The sequence below is a fragment of the Nematostella vectensis genome, chromosome 4, assembly GCF_932526225.1.
Source record: "Nematostella vectensis chromosome 4, jaNemVect1.1, whole genome shotgun sequence".
In the NCBI taxonomy this organism is placed as follows: Eukaryota; Metazoa; Cnidaria; class Anthozoa; order Actiniaria; family Edwardsiidae; genus Nematostella; species Nematostella vectensis.
Window position 1 is genome coordinate 3,852,197 of NC_064037.1, and position 20,170 is coordinate 3,872,366.

At 39.7% G+C, this 20,170-nt stretch overlaps 2 protein-coding genes across 5 annotated transcripts; one reads left to right on the plus strand and one right to left on the minus strand.

The window, feature by feature from the left end:
* Window positions 1–189: 189 nt before the first annotated feature.
* Window positions 190–14,431, minus strand: LOC5513107 (nucleolar protein dao-5). 3 transcript variants are annotated; one of them, XM_048726182.1, is made up of 12 exons: window positions 14,211–14,426; window positions 13,973–14,123; window positions 12,492–12,647; window positions 11,694–11,937; window positions 5,306–5,517; window positions 4,734–4,819; window positions 3,866–3,941; window positions 3,299–3,369; window positions 3,191–3,232; window positions 2,967–3,010; window positions 2,181–2,625; window positions 190–2,060 (listed from the first exon to the last, which is right to left on the minus strand). In XM_048726182.1, exons 1-12 carry the CDS (start codon window positions 14,253–14,255, stop codon window positions 1,410–1,412), a joined length of 2,223 nt encoding a protein of 740 aa, XP_048582139.1. In that variant the 5' UTR covers window positions 14,256–14,426; the 3' UTR covers window positions 190–1,409. The 3 variants fall into 3 exon arrangements, with proteins under 3 accessions (XP_048582139.1, XP_032238460.2, XP_032238461.2); XM_032382569.2 differs by having other exon boundaries at window positions 190–2,625; window positions 14,211–14,431; XM_032382570.2 differs by having other exon boundaries at window positions 190–2,625; window positions 13,973–14,145; window positions 14,211–14,278.
* A 369-nt stretch (window positions 14,432–14,800) lies between these two features.
* LOC116618638 (ADP-ribosyl cyclase/cyclic ADP-ribose hydrolase) lies at window positions 14,801–20,167 on the plus strand. Of its 2 annotated transcripts, none has more exons than XM_048726190.1 (9): window positions 14,801–14,904; window positions 15,603–15,970; window positions 16,567–16,655; window positions 17,382–17,526; window positions 17,907–18,013; window positions 18,542–18,658; window positions 19,318–19,428; window positions 19,493–19,586; window positions 19,994–20,167. In XM_048726190.1, exons 2-9 carry the CDS (start codon window positions 15,614–15,616, stop codon window positions 20,000–20,002), a joined length of 1,029 nt encoding a protein of 342 aa, XP_048582147.1. In that variant the 5' UTR covers window positions 14,801–14,904; window positions 15,603–15,613; the 3' UTR covers window positions 20,003–20,167. The 2 variants fall into 2 exon arrangements, with proteins under 2 accessions (XP_048582147.1, XP_048582149.1); XM_048726192.1 differs by having other exon boundaries at window positions 14,808–14,904; window positions 15,600–15,970.
* Window positions 20,168–20,170: the final 3 nt, after the last annotated feature.

The window sequence follows — 20,170 nt, forward strand, 5'->3', positions numbered from 1 at the left end:
CTCGAAGATTAATCCATTAGAGAAAAATACTTTTTGATATGTTGGTTAACATGACATAAGGAACCTCTATGCAAAATTTCAAGCTTACTGAAGTTAACCAGACCTTATTTTGGGAAAACTTGCCATTTCTTTGCTCTGACCTCATACGTATGTAGTTAACATAGGTCTTTTAAACTGTGTGTATGACAATTCAGGTCTATTTTCTCTTTTAATTAAAACATAATTACAGACGAAAGCAGTTTGCCTTTTAGAATATATTGAAATATAAGTATACAATTAAGAAGCCTCAATTCATTTCCAGTCATAAAAAGAAATAGAGTTGTTAAAGCTCAGAGCCGGAACGGTGGTAAATCCCTTCATTCGTTAATTATAAGCTTGATAACTGGCATCGCTTGGTTAGGTGTCAAAAACAGACAAAATAGAAAAATACACGGAAATACATAAGAAATACATGACTCCATCTAAAAGACGGTGGGTTAAGCTACTGCTAACAGGAAGCGCCCACTAAGTTTAGTGAACCTGACACCAAAGCTCAGCCAACACAATTTTTATCAGAATCTAATAATCCAAATCATCCATGCACAAAATTTCGAAAGCCAAGTCGCGTCTTATTCACACAACTTTTGATAGTGAGTGTTTTAAAACCTTCAATTGCTTACTGAAACTCAGGCCGTACTCCGAATTTAGCTTATCGTTTTTCAAATCAGATATAAGATATTTTTAAAATACACGAACTTTAAAAATATTAATACGAACTTTGAAAAAAAAATTAAAAATGTTAATCTACGCTAATAGAGGGACACAGTTAAAAAGCCCAAGCAACAAGTTAAACTAAATTAAAACAAGTGAAAGCGGCCATATGTCACTTGTTCACCTCCGATGATTTTTAACGGAAGCGAAAACGAAAAATTAGAAGTTTCTTTGAGGATTTGACTGATAATTTAGAGCAAATGGCCTGTTAAATAGCGCGGATTTTAATAGATTCTTTTGTTTCTTGTGGGTTGAGTTTTCTGTCGGCCCATCGGAAGTAAACTGGTGAATAACGCCGCTTTAATCTACGCTAATACAGGTGGAGTTAAAATGGTGAAATTTCCATGAGTCACGGCTCTCTTAATAACCCGCAATAATAAGAGAAAAAAGAGCTAGCCTGGAGAATTCCAAATCAGTCTTTGTTCTCTTGGTCATCCGATAGATACATGAAAGAAACACCGACATACGACACGAGGGAACCTTTAAAAATACATGCGCTACTAAATGAACTTATAATAACGTATGTAGCTACATTGACTGAGACCCTTTCCCAAGTTTATAATGGCTGCAACTGTTTATATCACATCCCAATTTTAAAAATTCTACACTATCTCCGAGGAATTCTAATGGTCGTTTCAAGTGGAATCCTTAGCTTCCCTTTAAACTAATGTTATTGCCCCATCCTCGTGAGAACTCGAGGTTAGGCTCCTTTCAGCGCATAAGTTTGCATGCTCAGCAATCGCACTTCGGGGCAATCTCTTGATACAGATCGGGCAATCAACGAGTTCTTCAGGTGAAGACTGATGTGGTGGAGAACATGGGGCGAAGTCAGTGTATCTGGAAGCATGCTCTTCAATCAAATAATCTAAAAATAGCTGACCACAAATTGGGCACTCGACATGGCACTCACTAGCTGAGCTTGAACCAACAATTGGGGCATCACTTTTTGCATTTCTTTGCAGGGGAGGCTCATAGTACAAAGAAGATGGTAAACTTGGATTAGACGAAGCTGATGAGGCACTCAAAGACGATGAGCCTTTTCCCATTGAGGACTTTGTAGTTTTTGCAGTAAGCTCTTTGAATCGGGACATCTTTACATTTTCCTTCTTTAATGGTTCTGTGGGTGGTTGTCTAGACAGAACTGGTGGCAAATCATTGTCTGAGTCAGATAGCTCCCCGTTTCTCTGAGCCTTCGCGGACTGAGAGAAATTATTCTTAGATGGTACTTCATCGTCAGAATCAGATATGACTGTTCTGGTGCATGAAGTGCTTTCATACACCGATGCCCTTTTAGACGAGGGTTCATTTGACAAGACGGACGGATCGTCGTCTGAGTCACTTTCTTGAGGTGACTTTCTTTGTAGAATACGTTGATTGGACGAATAGCTAGTACCATACCTTTTCGGAGTGAAAGGACTTTCATTTAAATCATCATCTGACGCTAAAGTTTGTGGCTGTTTGGTAGCGCGTGCTCTTTGAGACAAACTGACATCAATAGTGTCATAATCATAGTCGCTGTCAGGCCTAGACGTCTCATCTTTCGTTTGCTTTGTACGTTTACTGGGTGTTCCACAGTTTTGGGAATCAACTTTCGATCTGCACGAAATTTTTGAGTTGTTATCAGCTATTCTCTTATGTGTTCTGATTTTCGTATCCTGCGAATTTGTCGATAAATAAGAAGGCAGGTCTTCCTCCTCGCTGTCGCTGTTGACTTGTGGTGTTGTTATTGGGGGTTTCCATACTGGTTTTGTCTTAGTAAAGACTGATGGCAAATCGTTACCATCGTCACTATCGCTATCAAGACTGACTCGAGAGGTTGCTGGTGACTTTATCCTTGATAGTGGTGACACTTTATCTGGGTCCTTTTTCGAGGACCTGCAAATATTTCAGAATTTAGATAAGAATACTTTTTGACTTGCTGTTACTGTATATTTAAAGAGCTTATGTCAACATTTTGCTTCCATCCATTTGCATCGGCTGATTTTGCAAGGTTATTGCGATAATTCCATTGTTTTGTAAGTATAACATTGCTTTCAGGCAGTCGTTCAGGGATTCTTACCATAGTAAAAACCGTCAGTTCAAAGTTTGTTTGAGAAAACTGGTACCTCATAAGCAGTTAGCTAACAAACGGTTAATGAAATAATCCACTGCTCATAATATGAGTTATAATTATTAACCAGCCTTCAAACAGCCGGTCCCTGTACTGTCATACATACCTTGTGCTTTCACTTGGTGATTCCACGCGGTCATTGGCTTTGGTCTGAACAAAAACAAAAAACAAAACAAAACAAGAAAGAAAAAAATAAAGCCTTATAAAACAACGTGGTAACGGATTTGTAAAACCAATACTAACAGTATTTTTTTAATCAACGGGAATCTACTCAAAGCTCCACCAAAAAAACGTTATTATATTTCAATAAAACAAAATCTTCACTGTTACCTCAAGTTTTTCCATGACTTTACTAACAACGTCTTTTGCCATCTACAGAAGAAAAGACTTCATTAAAATGAAAATATAAGCTTGTGTATTTCCATGAAAGTACTGTACCTTGAGAAATATTTTCTTCTCTGCCTTTGTAAGTCTACACTCTCTCTGAGCTTCCATCTGTGATCGTAGATCTGAACAACAATGTAATGCTAACAGTAAATTAAAAAAAAATTAAGAGATGGCAACTGACTTCTTAATATTTTGGGATAAGCAATTAAATGTCTACATTAACTATGGGATCAAATCCAAAAATCCGAGAAAAATGTGAAAATGGGCAGGTGAGTAGTATAGGCCAGCTCGACAAAAAAATTGGAAAATCGAAAAAAATTCAGTCTATATTTACGCACCACAATGTTAACAACTGCAGCGCCATCTGGCGAATTGCAATTTAATGAAATCATATTATAGTGTTGGGTTCTGTCTATATATAGATGGTCATTAGCAAAATTGGATAGCGGGGTATAGATAGGTGGATAAAGAGGGCCTTCTATCCAGCTTAATTTTGAAATTTGGATATTTTTTTAACTTTACAAGACCCCGAATGCCTTTTTTTCCACAACAAAAGGGACACTAGAAATGAAAATGAACTTATTAAGTCAGGGTGAAAAATTGTGTAGACAGCTTTACCAGAGTAGGTAACTGTTTCCATGTCCACTTTGGAAAAGTCAATCCCATCAAGGAAACATTCAGTTTCATCTTCAATCTACAACGACAACCAATAATGACAACATCACACTAATAATGATAATAAATGACTTACATAATTGTAGTGAGTCACATGTACATTTCCAACAATGTTAAGAGGGCCAAGTATTTTAATATCTGAAAATTTTCCATATTCATAATAATATTCAAGCATCAGCCAAACACTTCCAAACACTTAGTAGTTGTCGCGTTGACGCATTTAATCGTTTTATAAGTGGGATAGGAATTGATAACCCTCTTTTTTCTCTTATCAGTAACAGAGTTCTAAAGTCTTCTGGCCGCTAGCAACCAACTACCCTGTACTAACTAATACTGAACGCTTTCTCTAATTTTGTAACTGTGAAGTACCAGCCTATTTGTTAAGGCACTATTCCTTGCGGGTTCAATATTTATTTATGTAATCGGCCTTTAATTCAGTTTAACTGTAATAGGTTTGAATAAACTTTATTATTATTGTTATTGTTATCATTATTGTTAAGACAAAATGTAGCATGAGATGCAATAATAGTCTCAGAAAAATCATTATTATTTTTTTTTAAACTGTAAAAAGTCCAGTTGGTCTTGGAGAGTGATTTAGAAACTGCAATTTTAAAATGAATAATAATTCACCACAAGACTCAGGTCATATGGCTCCATAAAGTTAACACTCAATATAGGCATTTCATACTATGGAGTAAATGCAAAATAGCAGTTTCCGGTTACTTATGACAAAACTGCCATCTGTACCACCCTGTTTTTACAAGGGATTCTCAAGGTCATGGATGAGTGATCATGGTCTGTGATTACTTACATCTCCATTTAGGCTCCATTTCTTATCTGGTAATTCTGATGTGGCTTGATTTGCTTTTAAAGATTTGTCTCCACCTTGCAGTGGTCCTAAATCACAAATCAAATAATGGTTTAGGCCAATGCATCCTATTTCCCCTGGGAGAGGGCAGGGCAGATACCCCCTCTGAAAAAAGTGGATTTTTTGCCAAAACAAAAGTCTCAAACTGAAATAGAGATATAAGATCCACCATATTCAGTCTATTAGAGAGACCATGTGCATTTTATATTTATGGGAGACCAGATTTTCACACATAAAGAATGTCTACATACAGTATAGGTATGTGCATACAGTGCTGTAGCAGGCCTAGAAATATTGGAGGGGGCATGATACAGAAAAATTAAGAAAATATTGGGGGCACAGTCATGCCCCCAAAGGTCATTTTCTTATAACTTTTGAAAATATCGGGGGGGAGCACGTGCCCCAGTGCCCCACCCCCTAATACCGCCCTTGGTTAGGTTGATGCCATTTCATGTGGTCAAGCATAATTTCCAAGTCCAACCTCACTCAGAGCTTCTACATACTGCACAACTTACCTGTTTCTAGCCATGGGTTGATTCCTCTCCATCCAAAGAGATCATCACATCTTAAATTGTCTGGATCTCCATAATAAGAATCAACCATTTCTAGTGATCTCTTGGGATTACTGTTTGGTTGTGGTGTTCTGGGTTTATCTAAAGCTGCTTGCAGCATTTTGCTTCCACGGTTGAGAGCATTTTGCCCATCAGGACTCTTTTTGAAATGTCGGCTGGAATCAGAGAGAGATTATTTTATTATATATTCTGTATATATATATATATATATATATAGTATTCTGCATTTTAACAGGCCCGTAGCCAGGATTTTGAGCGGGGTGGTTCGTTTTTTCAATCTCAGCGGACCAAATTTCGGTATACCCCTACCCTCGCCTTATTACATAAGGCAATCAATACTTCAAATAAATTCAATCTTGTATTTAAAATATAGCGATAATAATAATATAGCGATAATAATTATGACAATTATTAAAAAAAAAAGATTTTTATAGTCATTTTAAAGACATATTGATGTGCACGGTAATCCAGCCAAACGTTATATATTTTTGTTTGCTCTGAGCGGACCTTCAAGCCGGGTGGGGGGGGGGTTGTCCGAACCCCCAAACCCCCCCTGGCTACGGGCCTGTTTAAATAAGTAGACCTTCAAAGATTGTGATGAATTGGATAGCAGATGGCTAGTTGACGACAAAAAAAACATTTGCTTGTGGATAGCAACTGCATGAAAAAGCACCCTAGAGGAGATGATGATGCTACTGCATGAAAAAGCACCCTAGAGGAGATGATGATGCTACTGCATGAAAAAGCACCCTAGAGGAGATGATGATGCTACTGCATGAAAAAGCACCCTAGAGGAGATGATGATGCTACTGTATGAAAAAGCACCCTAGAGGAGATGATGATGCTACTGCATGAAAAAGCACCCTAGAGGAGATGATGATGCTACTGCATGAAAAAGCACCCTAGAGGAGATGATGATGCTACTGCATGAAAAAGCACCCTAGAGGAGATGATGATGCTACTGCATGAAAAAGCACCCTAGAGGAGATGATGATGCTACTGCATGAAAAAGCACCCTAGAGGAGATGATGATGCTACTGCATGAAAAAGCACCCTAGAGGAGATGATGATGCTACTGCATGAAAAAGCACCCTAGAGGAGATGATGATGCTACTGCATGAAAAAGCACCCTAGAGGAGATGATGATGCTACTGCATGAAAAAGCACCCTAGAGGAGATGATGATGCTACTGCATGAAAAAGCACCCTAGAGGAGATGATGATGCTACTGCATGAAAAAGCACCCTATAGGAGATGATGATGCTACTGCATGAAAAAGCACCCTAGAGGAGATGATGATGCTACTGCATGAAAAAGCACCCTAGAGGAGATGATGATGCTACTGCATGAAAAAGCACCCTAGAGGAGATGATGATGCTACTGCATGAAAAAGCACCCTAGAGGAGATGATGATGCTACTGCATGAAAAAGCACCCTAGAGGAGATGATGATGCTACTGCATGAAAAAGCACCCTAGAGGAGATGATGATGCTACTGCATGAAAAAGCACCCTAGAGGAGATGATGATGCTACTGCATGAAAAAGCACCCTAGAGGAGATGATGATGCTACTGCATGAAAAAGCACCCTAGAGGAGATGATGATGCTACTGCATGAAAAAGCACCCTAGAGGAGATGATGATGCTACTGCATGAAAAAGCACCCTAGAGGAGATGATGATGCTACTGCATGAAAAAGCACCCTAGAGGAGATGATGATGCTACTGCATGAAAAAGCACCCTAGAGGAGATGATGATGCTACTGCATGAAAAAGCACCCTAGAGGAGATGATGATGCTACTGCATGAAAAAGCACCCTAGAGGAGATGATGATGCTACTGCATGAAAAAGCACCCTAGAGGAGATGATGATGCTACTGCATGAAAAAGCACCCTAGAGGAGATGATGATGCTACTGCATGAAAAAGCACCCTAGAGGAGATGATGATGCTACTGCATGAAAAAGCACCCTAGAGGAGATGATGATGCTACTGCATGAAAAAGCACCCTAGAGGAGATGATGATGCTACTGCATGAAAAAGCACCCTAGAGGAGATGATGATGCTACTGCATGAAAAAGCACCCTAGAGGAGATGATGATGCTACTGTATGAAAAAGCACCCTAGAGGAGATGATGATGCTACTGCATGAAAAAGCACCCTAGAGGAGATGATGATGCTACTGTATGAAAAAGCACCCTAGAGGAGATGATGATGCTACTGCATGAAAAAGCACCCTAGAGGAGATGATGATGCTATTGCTCCTCAAGTGTGGGATATCTAACAACCGGGACGGCACAGAAGACAATCTCATTTGCCAGGATCAGACAGCTACAATGAATTGGCCAACGAAACGTTTGTGAGGGAACATTATTATGTAACTTATAATGGTGTAAATAAAAACTTAAAAAAGATAATTCTTTTTTCAGATAATTTTTTTTCATAAGATAAGATAATTCTTTTTTCATTTTTATATACGCCTCTAGCACGCTTGTTTTTATTGACTTTTTACTGGTTTTGAATATCATTTTTCAACATATTTTTCAACTAGGTTGAGTTGTGGGTCAGTTGTGTATGCGCCTCTCATGGCAGCAGGTCCATTTTTAGTGCTCTCTAGAATTTTAAATTTTTACCATTTACGCTTTTCCAATATCGCTTCGAAATGACGAAAGGCCAGCCACTAACTTCTCAACACTACTGGCAAAGGAAAAGATGGCCATTTTATCGTGGCAGGCAAGCTATAATGCAAGTCAAAGCCCGAGAACTTTATCGCCGGCATTACATTGACAAAGTTCGACCAAGACCAATGGACCGTGAAACCATCCTCTGCTCACAATCCAAACAACTGTGTACAGGTTTCTACCACGAATTCGATCCAGAAGACTCCTAGTTCACTCAAGTAATTTGTCCCTTCTTTGTTACTATCAAATGTGATGTCGTTAGCTTCCAAGATCGACGAAGTTTGAGAGGCCATTTCGAATGCAAATTTGAACCTCGCATGGATAACCGAAACCTGGTTGCGAAACCACATACACAACTATGTCATCGCTGCATCTGGTTACAATTTAGTGCGCCACGACATGACTAAGGACCAGCATGGTGGTGTCTGTATATTCATCAAGGATTCCATCAAATACCAAGTCCTAGAAGACCTAATGGACGACGAGTTTGAAGTCCTTTGGATCCAACTGCGACCTTCGCGTCTCCCAAGGGGAATCACAAGCATCGTTGTTGGTTTAGTCTACCATCCGCCAAGTGCTGCTGACGGGCCTATGCTAGTACACAGTTGGCTAGTACATAGCTAGTACATAGTTGCTTATCAACAATTGAAGCAAGCTACCCCGGCTGCGGGACGATTCTGCTCGGTGACTTCAATAAAACTTTAGTAAAAAAATCTACTCGCCTAAGCAATGGTTTTAAATTGAAACAGCTGGTGAACTTTCCAACCCGCGGCGGAAACATGTTGGATCCCATCTTTACAAACTTGGGTGAATTCTACAACCCGCCCACCCAACTCCCAGCATTTGGAATGTCTGATCACTTCTCAGTTGACCTCCAGCCCGTTAAGCACTCTAAGCGGCCGAGTACAAAGCTCACAGTGAAAAGGAGAGACCTGCGCCCCTCCAACAGGCTGGCTATGCGCACATATTTAGAAGAGGTTGACGTAAAATCCCTCCTTGACTGCAAAACTAAATGCGAGGACAAACTACAAATGCTGGAGACTGTAAAGACTGGCCTGGACACACTGGTTACACAGAAGACCAAGACTATTCAGTCTAACGAGCCGCCTTGGATGAACTGCAAGTTGAAGAAACTAATACGGACGCGCCAGAAAGCATTAGCTGAGGGAAACCAAGATCAGTACAGGAAGCTGCGAAACCACGTAAACCGAGAGAGGAAATCCTGTCGCTCCAAATATTATGATGCCAAGGTGGAGCATTTGAAAGAATCTAAGCCGTCCACTTGGTGGAGAGAGGTGAAAAAACTTGGCGGGATGAGTGCACCTGGGAGCCAGGACCCCGCCCTTTTGTACCAGCGTATCGCAAGTGGTCAGCAGGCGGGTTGCTTAAAGAACATTGCTGACACCATCAACACAGCGTTCCTGAGCCCGATGAACGTATTTGAGCCCCTTTCAGAGAAATGTCACCTCACCCCCGAGTCAGAGGAACACGCGTACACTCTCCAAGTCTCCCAGCTATCGGTCTTAAAGAAACTGGCAGAGTTGAACCCCTCCAAAGCTTGCGGACCTGACGGGATGCCAGGCTGGATTCTCAAGGAGAACGCCGACTTGCTAGCGGAGCCAGTTACCGACATTCTTAACTGCTCCTTTAAAGAGGCAAGGCTGCCTCAGTCGTGGAAAGATGCAGACATCGCCCCAGTCCCCAAGCAGAAACCCGTCCTTGACGTAAACAAACATCTCCGGCCAATTTCTCTGACGCCTGTGCTGTCTAAGCTCGCAGAAGATTACATAGTCGAGCAGCACCTCAAGCCTGCCGTCCTGAAAAAGGTCGATGTAAATCAGTTCGGGACTGTACCGGGGTCGAACACGACTCACACGCTTATTAGCATGCATCATTCTTGGCTAAGTGCGACAGACGGAAACGGAGCTACAGCCAGGACCATCCTGTTTGATTTCCGCAAGGCCTTTGATCTGATAGATCATCACATTCTTGTGCGAAAGCTGATGACGTACGACCTACCTAGTACTATAACAGCCTGGATCGTTGACTTCCTCACGTCACGGAGACAGCGCGTCAAACTCTGCCAAGATTGTTATTCAGAGTGGGGCACCATCCCATCTGGTGTCCCACAAGGAACGAAGCTGGGTCCGTGGCTGTTCACGATAATGATAAATGACTTATCCATTACTGAGGTGGATTTGTGGAAATATGTAGACGATACCACCATCACAGAAGCAATCCACAAGGGCCAGACCAGCAGCAATCTATAACATCTTTTGGACGACTTAGGCAATCAGGTAGCCTCAGATAAGTTCGAGTTTAACGAAGCTAAATGCAAAGAGCTCCGAATCTCCTTTGCGCGATCTCTGCCCGTATTCGACCCAATAATTGTTAACGATACTGAGCTGGAATGCGTTTCACAAGCTAAGATCTTAGGCATAACCTTTTCGAGTGACCTAAAGTGGAACGCCCACGTAGATGAAGTTATCAAAAAGGTAAATAAGCGTCTTTACTTTCTACGCCAGCTTAAGCGCGCACATGTAAAAACAAAGGAGCTCATTCTATTTTATCTAACTTGCATTAGACCATGTACAGAGTACGCATGTGCGCTATTTCACAATAGTTTGACCAAGTACTTAGCAGCAGATTTGGAGTCATGTCAGAAGCGTGCGCTTAGAATAATATTTCCAGACGACTCTTATGCACAGGCATTACTTGTCTCTAATATCACAACACTGCATGAAAGATGTGAGGTCGCAACAAACAAACTCTTTAGCGAAGTCATGGCCAGTCCAAACCACAAACTACATAGGCTGCTCCCTCAGCAGAACTCTAGAATTAATATTAGGAAGAGGCGGGTCTTTGCCATCAAAGCCAACACGCAACGTTTTGCAAAAAGATTTTTAATGTTCAATGCCTCCACTAAATTCTACGACTAGATATTTAAATCAACGCAGTATAGATTTGATCAAGCCTGTAATTTTAGATATTTTAGATTTTTAAAATTTTTAAGTATTTGACTATTTGTAACATAACGTAATTCAACCTTCGGGTTGCAAAGTTTTTGAATAAACCTATCTATCTATCTATCTATCTAGGATTTTTGTCAAATACAATAACCTTTTCATTTTGGCGAAAATTAATAAAAATATTAAAGGGTGCGTATTATACATATACAGTATTGATAGTGAATAAGGTATTTTCTTCTTGGAAACATACTCGAATGCTGCACATTTTATTAATAAAGCTGCCATGTTATTTGTGTCTGTGTGAGTCTTTTTGTCACTGAGCCAATCCCCTCTTCAGCAAATTCCTATATCCGCCCGGGTCATCATCACTCATACTGTATCTACTGTATGTCCTGGCGAGAGGGGGGGACTCGGATAAAAACAGATAGGGTGATCGTTGGCAAAATCGATTTAAACCCTAAGAGATGGCACAGAAATTCTTACCCCTTAGGGTAATTGGGTGTGGTTGAGGGAATTTTATACCCTTAGAGATAGCAGAATCGATGGTCGAATTTTTATATGCTAAAAGATGGGACAATCACCCCCATCTACTATTCTAGAGATTCCCCCCTGCCTGGGATCTATGTACCTTTACCATGCTTATATACATATATGTTTTATATACATACCCTTTTTTTGTTTATTACCTCAGAAGATGCTTCAAGGCAGGGGAGGTATCCTCAACCTCATCTTGTCTCACACAATTGCTGACATTTTCTGCAAACTGCTTATTGCTATCACTTTGAAGCAAGGGTGAAGATTTGTCCTGAGAATCTGGGGCTAGGATGCGAATGAATGACAGCCCAAATTGTTTGTCTTTTCTGAACGGCTGTCTGCAAATAACTCGAATGCGGTCCCATAACTCGGAAAGTGTTTTCTGGTTTAAGGAATCTGGAAAAAAGAGAGTTCCTCCTAATCATTATAGTTTTTCACATTTTTTACAACAACAACAAAAAAGATGATCTCCATGCACTTAAAATTAAAACTTATTTCAGCCCAAAACTAGGATTGGAAATTTTTGAGCCTTACGCAAGATCCATCTACCATTTTGTACAGAATCCTATCAACCAATCATTTTTCTTTGCACCCATTTGTAGAGTTATCTGAGTGGCTAAACTGCATAGACCAATCAAACCACTGAATTTGCAGAGTATGGACAGCAGTTCAGTTTAACCTTTCAATATTATCAAACACACATGTAATACTTACACACACGCACTCTGCACTCGACTCTGCCAAATTACTGTCAGGGCAGTCTGCCCTGAAGAAGTCTTATTTAAGACGAAAAATTTGGCAGAGTCGAATTCCAGTTTTTGGTGTATTGTATTAATTCTTCTGGTTCGCAAACACGACTATTTGGGCTTTTTGTATTTACACATCTAGATATATACTTAACACATGCATTAATACTAGTTGATGACAAATAATATTCGGCAATTATTTACCTCCGTGGAACATGCGAACAGACTTGGTTTGATTCCATTGTTTGCAATCACCAGGTGTCATTAACATGGCAGAGGGGATCAAAGACACAAAATCCTTTTTTGGAGTCCACATAGAGTTACCCACTAGAACTTCAACAAATGCAGACCCATAGTTCCCTGGAAAAAAAAACATGTAACATACCATTGGCCAAAAACTTCTTTAATAGAACTCGAGAAAAAAAGATAATCCTATTAATATTCGATTTAGAAATTCAGATGGATCTGATCAATTGTTGGAACGTAAGAAGTACATTAAATACCTAGGAGTAATGATAGACAAGCATCTTACATGGAAAAATCACATTTTTTTTATTCGCTCCCGCATTTCCAGAAACACAGGAATAATATCTAAATTAAGGCACTATCTTTCTATCCAACAATTGAAGCAAATCTATTACAATCTGGTCTATCCACATATTTCATATGGCATATTAGCATGGGGTAGCACTTTCAAAACGAACTTGAAAAGTTTGCAAACAAAACAAAATCATTTTGTCAGATTAATTCTTTTTGCCCGCACTTATGGGAAAGACACTGCAAGTGCCAAACCATTGCTAAACTTACTAGATATTCTGACTGTAGATAATGTTTTCAAATTACATGCCCTAAAATTCATACACTCGTGGCACAAAAGTCTTCTTCCTGATATTTTTTATTACACTTTTCAATATGCCAGCAGCTTACATAGTTACAACACTAGGTACGCAGCAAATCAAAATCTATACAAACCCAAAATACGAACAAATATAGGTAAGCAATCAACTTCTTTTGTCGGTTCTGATATTTGGAGAGATCTTCCATTTTCTCTCAAGGACTCAGGCACCTTTTCTTTTCCAAAACTCGCCAAACATCATCTACTGTCTGTGCAATGTCAATCTAGCCTATAAACTTTGTAAATATCGTTTTTTTCTCTCTAATAATTTCCATAGTAATTTGATAATAAGATTAGCTTCCTTCCTAGGGTGGGTGGGGATTGGTTGAGGGGGGGGGGGGGGGGGTAGTAATTTATTCTTCTTTTCTCTCTCTCTTTTTTTTCTGCTCAAAACTGACTTTTTATGGATAAGGGAAGCTAACTCGATAACTGACTAGTTTATTTAGCTTCCCTGCTCGAACTTGTTCTCATTTATTTTACTTGTAACAAATTATCCTTTAGTATATACCTATGTAAAGAAACAGAATTATGAGCAAAATAAAGATGATTTGATGATTTGATTTGATTCATAGCAACTGGTAACCTCAAAACGTCACGCGATCAGTTTTGGATCAGATTAGCCAATTGTTACCAGAATAGATTAAGCTGTGATGTGGTGGTTTTCTCTTGGTTTCTTCTAAGGGTTTAGTAAGCTTACTTATTTATGTCACAAAACCTCTATGCAAAAGCACATTGCAGTTACAATTAGAATTACTATCGAATCCCATAGCCGGTAAACCTTCATACTCACCGATATCAACATGGCTGATACGAGAGGCTCTCTCCAACTGGAATTCGGCTTCCAATTGATCACAACAACCCTCCTTCGAGCACGTCCACCGACCGGCTGACGGAACTGTCTGAGATTTTAGCAGGTTTTCGACTTTTCCACTCGTGCTATCCTAAAAATTCAATGGTAAAACGCTAATAGCTGATAAAAATTACTGGAAATTTGAAGAGGTTCGGGTTTAAAGTAGACGATCACTTACCTGGGAGCTGAAACGAACGACGTGCTTTAACAACAGAGGCGCCATTATATTTTGGCGGGAGACCTAGCATCAGGGGGAGGGGAGGGTGCGTGGCAGAGCCTTCGAGTCACAGGAAGCCCATGTATGAAGACCCTCAAATTCTCGCGAAAATGTTGAAAAATCTACACCATTTCGAAAACGAAATTTTTTAGCGAAATTCGAGGTTAAGAGAACATTGGAGATTTGCTGTAGTTTATAAAAAAATCACAAAACTGGGAAATGTGATATTGGTTAGCAGGCCTGCTTGGTTAGCTGACCTTATGATGGAAGGGTATAGGTGGTCGTATAGAGATTGTCAAATTGTGTCGTTAACGTTACGCCTACATTACACATTATTGAATACCAAATATAACAGAATGAAGAACTTCTGTGAAATCTTACTTACAAAACATTGATTCAACATTCAACAGAAAGTGTATTTAGGTCTTGTTATGGATCAATAACATGTTGATGTTGATGGTTCATTTTTCCCGTCCTAGAATGTTAAACAAAATCAAAGAGAGATTAATAATATAAATGGAAGGGGTTGGGCTATGACTTCACTGATATTAGGTAATTCTATAAGTCTACGCCATGGCAAGTCTATATTGTGCAAGTGGAATTCTATTTTCAGTAGCAACATCATTGCCGGTACTTACAGGAAATACTTGAACGCGTAAGTATATGGATAAACAGTTCGAGAGTGTATCCTAGTAAGTCAAATCACCTTGCTCACAGCGCTGATCCCTGACATATCGTCAACATTTTTTTCTACAGATATCGGTATAGTTTTGCGCTAAAAATGTTAGTCTCGGTTAGAAAAATTATAGCCATGACCTCATTTGCTTTTTTAATCCGAAAGGGGTTGGATACAACGCCCATATAAATATTTTTTCGCTCTGAATTACATAAATATACTATTAAACACTTTTTGGAAACTTTAGATTAAAGTTCTTTGGCTGTCAGTCCTGCACAATAGCAGTTACTTCCTGGGCAACTTTTATTTGAGAGTTTAAAGGGATTTTACCATGACAGTTATTTGCTATTTCTGCAACGCGCAAATCGTGTTTTTGGCTTATCACCGGTAACAATATTCTGACGAGCTTAACTTCAGGTACCAAAAAATAGGCTTGTAAGTTACTTTCCGGCGTTTGCCTTTCCCGCATACCTTGCAGCGTGTCTTCCTCGGGCTGCGTAGTCAAGAAGAAAAAAACGTAGCTCCCACGCAAGAAATTTTGCTTAAAGACGCCCTTCCTTTCTCCTGAATTTTTAGCTTGGAAGTGATTATTGGAAAAGAATCACTTTGAGCTCCCCTGTTTTTTATTGGACTCGCACAATCAGCTTTTTTTAAGACAAGTTTACTTGTTCCAGAAGATTGCTCAACAATGAAAGAAGGAAGGCATCCCGTGTTTTCCTCGTCGTCGTTCGCAATTGTTTTGTGGGTGTCACTCTCTCACCTTCTCTGCCTCGTCCCTGCTGGCCCCATTGACTTCTCCAAACCACTTGAAGGCACGACACCCGACATCAAAAACATTTTCCTTACACGCTGCAATAATTATCTCCAGACGAAAAAAGGCAACGGACTGTACAATACTGATGCCGATAAAAACCCAGACAAGTTCTGTCAAGAAACATGGACCATATTCAGCAATGCATTTATACGAAAAGACATTTGTACGGTGAAGATAGAAGACTATATGCCTTACTTTAAAAAGACGGGACAGACACCGATTCGGGATAAGGTTTGTAATGCTTGCTTTTTTTTGTTCTTTCTTTCGTTTGTCTGTTCGTTTGTTTGCTTGTTTTTTTTGTTCGTTCGTTTGTTTGTTTGTGGGTTTCAGCAAGACTGTTTTCTTGGGAGGGACAAGAAATTCTTGCGTAGCCTTTCAAGTTATACTAGGGGCGTACGCAGCCTATAGGCCTGCAGTCACTGGACTGCAAAAAAATTTGGCAATGTTTTTTGCATAACAATGGGAAAAATCAAATGTTTACTCATTCATTTTTATGTACGTAGTTTTATATATATGATGAGGATAAAAACTATATAATTTTTTAATCATGGGTAGTCTACAGATGATTTCCAAACATATTGTTATGTCGTTCAGTGCCACGCGACGACTGAAGTCCTATAGATTGAGGATAACAGATGATCGCGTGATATTCTCAAAAGTCTGACGCATTGATGCCAATTTCAAACCCAAAAGCGGGAGCTATGAAATCTTCACGGGGATGCGGGAAGAGGGGCCACGCCCTTATTTAACTTCTGAACTGCACCTTGTTAAAATCCTGTGTACGCCCCTGCTAAATCCATTTTTATTTACCATTTCCATCTCAATAGCTGATGTTCTGGTCCGGAACATTTAAGCTTTCTGGTAAATACGCGAAAGATGGACAAGTTGCTATAACATTGGCTGAAACATTGACGGGGTGAGTAGTAAATAGAGGTTATGCTTTGCAATGAGCGACTAAAATTCATTCTAGAGATTTCTGTATAAATATCAAGGCTTCTATATACCTTATTACACTTAATTTTCGCGACGACAAAATTTCGGGATTTTGAGATGGCGATATTTCGCGACACTTTATTTTCGCGATTTACCTATTTTTGTAAAAAAATAGATCACTTTATTTTCGCGATTTCGCGATTTTACAATAATAAAAATCAAGTGGAATAAAAATGTGATGTAATCATCAAAACTTAAACAATTTGTAACAAAAAGATTGGTGGGCTAAATTTAATTTTATAAAGATTTATAAATAGTCCAACCAAGAGACAAGGGTCTCTTGGTCCAACTACTAACGTACTATTTTTACATTAGATGACTTAATATACAAGGTGTGCCGCTTATAGTGATGTCTACTTTTGAAAGCTCGATTAGAGATGCGTTAACTAATTGCTCGATTATTATTTTATAGGCATTATTGATTGTTTTCATCTCTATTCGTAACTATAACTTTGACTTTTTTCTTTACTGTGGAAAAGATATGTACGTGCGGCCTAGTTCCTTATAGGTTTCCTGTGGATGTTGAGAGTTGTGACGTCACAGGAACCTGTTCCAGCCCCCCACGCTGCCTCACGGTTTACCTCCTGGCACAGGAAACCTAAGAACGCTGTTACTAGGGTGTAAGGGATTAACAAAAGTCTCTTCACAGAGCACTTGTCACTGAGCTAAACTGGTGTGGTGATAAGACAAGCCCAGATGGGATCAACTACAAACAATGCACGCGCTGTAAGAAGAATGAAAACGACGAGACTTTGGAAGGGTTCGAGGTGTTCTGGAGTCAAGCATCTGCAGAGGTTTGTTCTTGGTGTTATTATTCATACAGACCTCGCGGTGGGCGGGGCGAGCATTCTTTGGTCATTTTTGGTATTAGCTGGTTAACGGATGCATTATCGTCAGTATTATTTTTTGTAAAATCCGAAAATTACAGAAATGCTCCTAAAGGCCCCTCACCGAGCCCTCCAAACACTGTTGTATATCTGCCCTTCCTCACCCTAACCCATCAAACACTCTAGCCCTAATCCACACATTGGTAGATATCTGCCCATAACCATTCCAATTAATGATAAATATCCCCCTAACCCTTTAAACACTGGTGCATTTCTCCCCCTAACCCTTCAAACAGCTAGAGTTTAAATTTGCTCACATCAAGTTTTGTTATTGACTTCTATTGCAGTTTGCAAGGCGGGCTGTTGGTAAAGTCCGTCATCTCATAACATCAACTGGTACCAAACTTGAAAGTCCTCGTCGCGAGAAATCCTACCCTGCTTTTCACAAATACACGTAAAAAACTACTATTAAAAAACACTTTCACCTCCAGCAATGACGATGACAATAACAAAGCAACACGAACAACAATCTGCCACCTGTCATCGGTTATGATAAATAGTAATACTCAGGGGAGGCGGAGTGGTCGCGAAAGTGTGGGGGAGGGGGGGCTTGGATGGGATGTTTGGGGGGAGGGAGGCTTGGTGGGATGTTTGGGGGGAGGGAGGCTTGGTGGGATGTTTTGGGGGGAGGGGGGGCTTGGTGGGATGTTTGGGGGAGGGGGGGTTGGTGGGAGGTGGGACACCTTGGTTCGACATAGAGTATCGCTAAAAAGGAATTTAAAAAATGTATAATATAGCCTTTATTTAGCAATCGATTTTTACAAGTAACTCTTGATACATATTTAGGTATATGTAGACGGCGTAATCATCTAAAAAAATCCACTTAGAAAAGTGTGCGTGTATGTGAGGGGGGGGGGGTGAGGTTCGCTGCCCCCCCCCCCTGTCCGCCGCCACTGATGTTGTCTTTATGTGAATATTATAGATTTTTCTACAAGTACGAGCTGCCAAATTTGAACACGGATGAGATGGGAAATCCTGTGCGCAAAGTCACCGGGCTAGAGGTGATTCTAGTGAATGACCCAACATTTAATACGCCCTTGTAAGTATCATACGAAACAGGCCAGTAGCCAGGGGGGGTTCGGACTAACCCCCCCCCCCCCACCCGGCTTGAAGGTTTTCTTAGAGCAAACAAAAAAATATTGCGTTGGCTGGATATACCGTGCACATCAATATGTCTTAAAGATAACTATATAAATCTTTTTAAAATAACTATCTTTTTTATTATCGCTATATGTTGAAAATCACCCTATTAAAATAACGTTTTACATACAAGATTGAATTTATTGAATTCAATATAATCTTATAAGGCGAGGAGAGGGTATACTGGAAATTTGGTCCGGTCAAATGGAAAAACGAACCACCCCGCTCAAAATCCTGGCTACGGCCCTATGCGAAATGCTTATTTCATCTAGGATTGCAATCGAGAACCCATGTTCAATTGCCCGCAATGGCTCATGGGTAACGTTTTACTAAATTTAAGAAAGCCAACCGGTTTAGTTCCAAGAAAACTCCAAAATAACCATCCGCGATTGAAGTTGGATCCCTTTCTTTTAAATTAATTAACTGATGGAAATGGATTTTTGAGTGAGTCAGTATTGCGCGGTGAGCATAAAATGGCAGCGTGTTTGGGCTATTTTATGCACTGTTTTTTGTAACAAACCTTTGGAGTAAATATATTTTTTAATTGTTATATTTCAGACCTGATGAGCATTGTGGCAAGGGGAGCCTAAAGCAATTGGAAGCTGAAGTTGCAGAAAAGGGACGCAAGGCGAAAATTCCTATTCCATTCACATGCGTGGAAAATCCGAAGTAAGGTGCAGCTATATAGAGAAAAGTCAGTGATAGAATATAAGTAATACAATTCTGTTTACAGGGAAATCATGGATATCCTCAAAAGCAGCGACCAGCCAATATCCTCGGAAAAGAGATCAAAATTCAAGCGAACTCGGCAAGGGAAGCACTGGAAGGTAATGACATCTTGGAAGAAAATGATGCTTGCATAACTGTCAACTCCCCAACATTATTAGGCGGGTATCACAAGATTTTGGACCTCATCACAAAGGCTCTCTTGTTTTTTTTTTTTTTTACATATTTACTGCATTTCACCCGATTACACAAGATTTATGTCCAAGTTGGGTTGAAAACTATGCGCTAGCCTACATTGAAGGAGGATACTAGAGCTTAATCTTCCAAAATTAAATAAATCCAATGAATTTAGCCTCTTTAGACGTTAGGACCTTCCGATTGGTATCTAGTAAACCTGATTTTAAGCGATATTTCAAAGGGGTATATCGAAGTTCTTTATTTTCAGTGGGGTATAATATTTAATTTGTTGATTCTCGTAAATTGAATATGCACTTTTTGCTATTTCCAGGTTGTCTAAGCGATCCCGTTTGAAAGCATCTAAAAGAGATCGCCCGTCAAAAATATAACGTTTAAAATAATCAATAAAACTGATAAACAAAAATAAGGGTAACAAATATTGGATGAGCCAGCAATGGTACACCATTAATTAAGTTCTTTCGAAATAAATGCTTAGCTAAATGAAGTA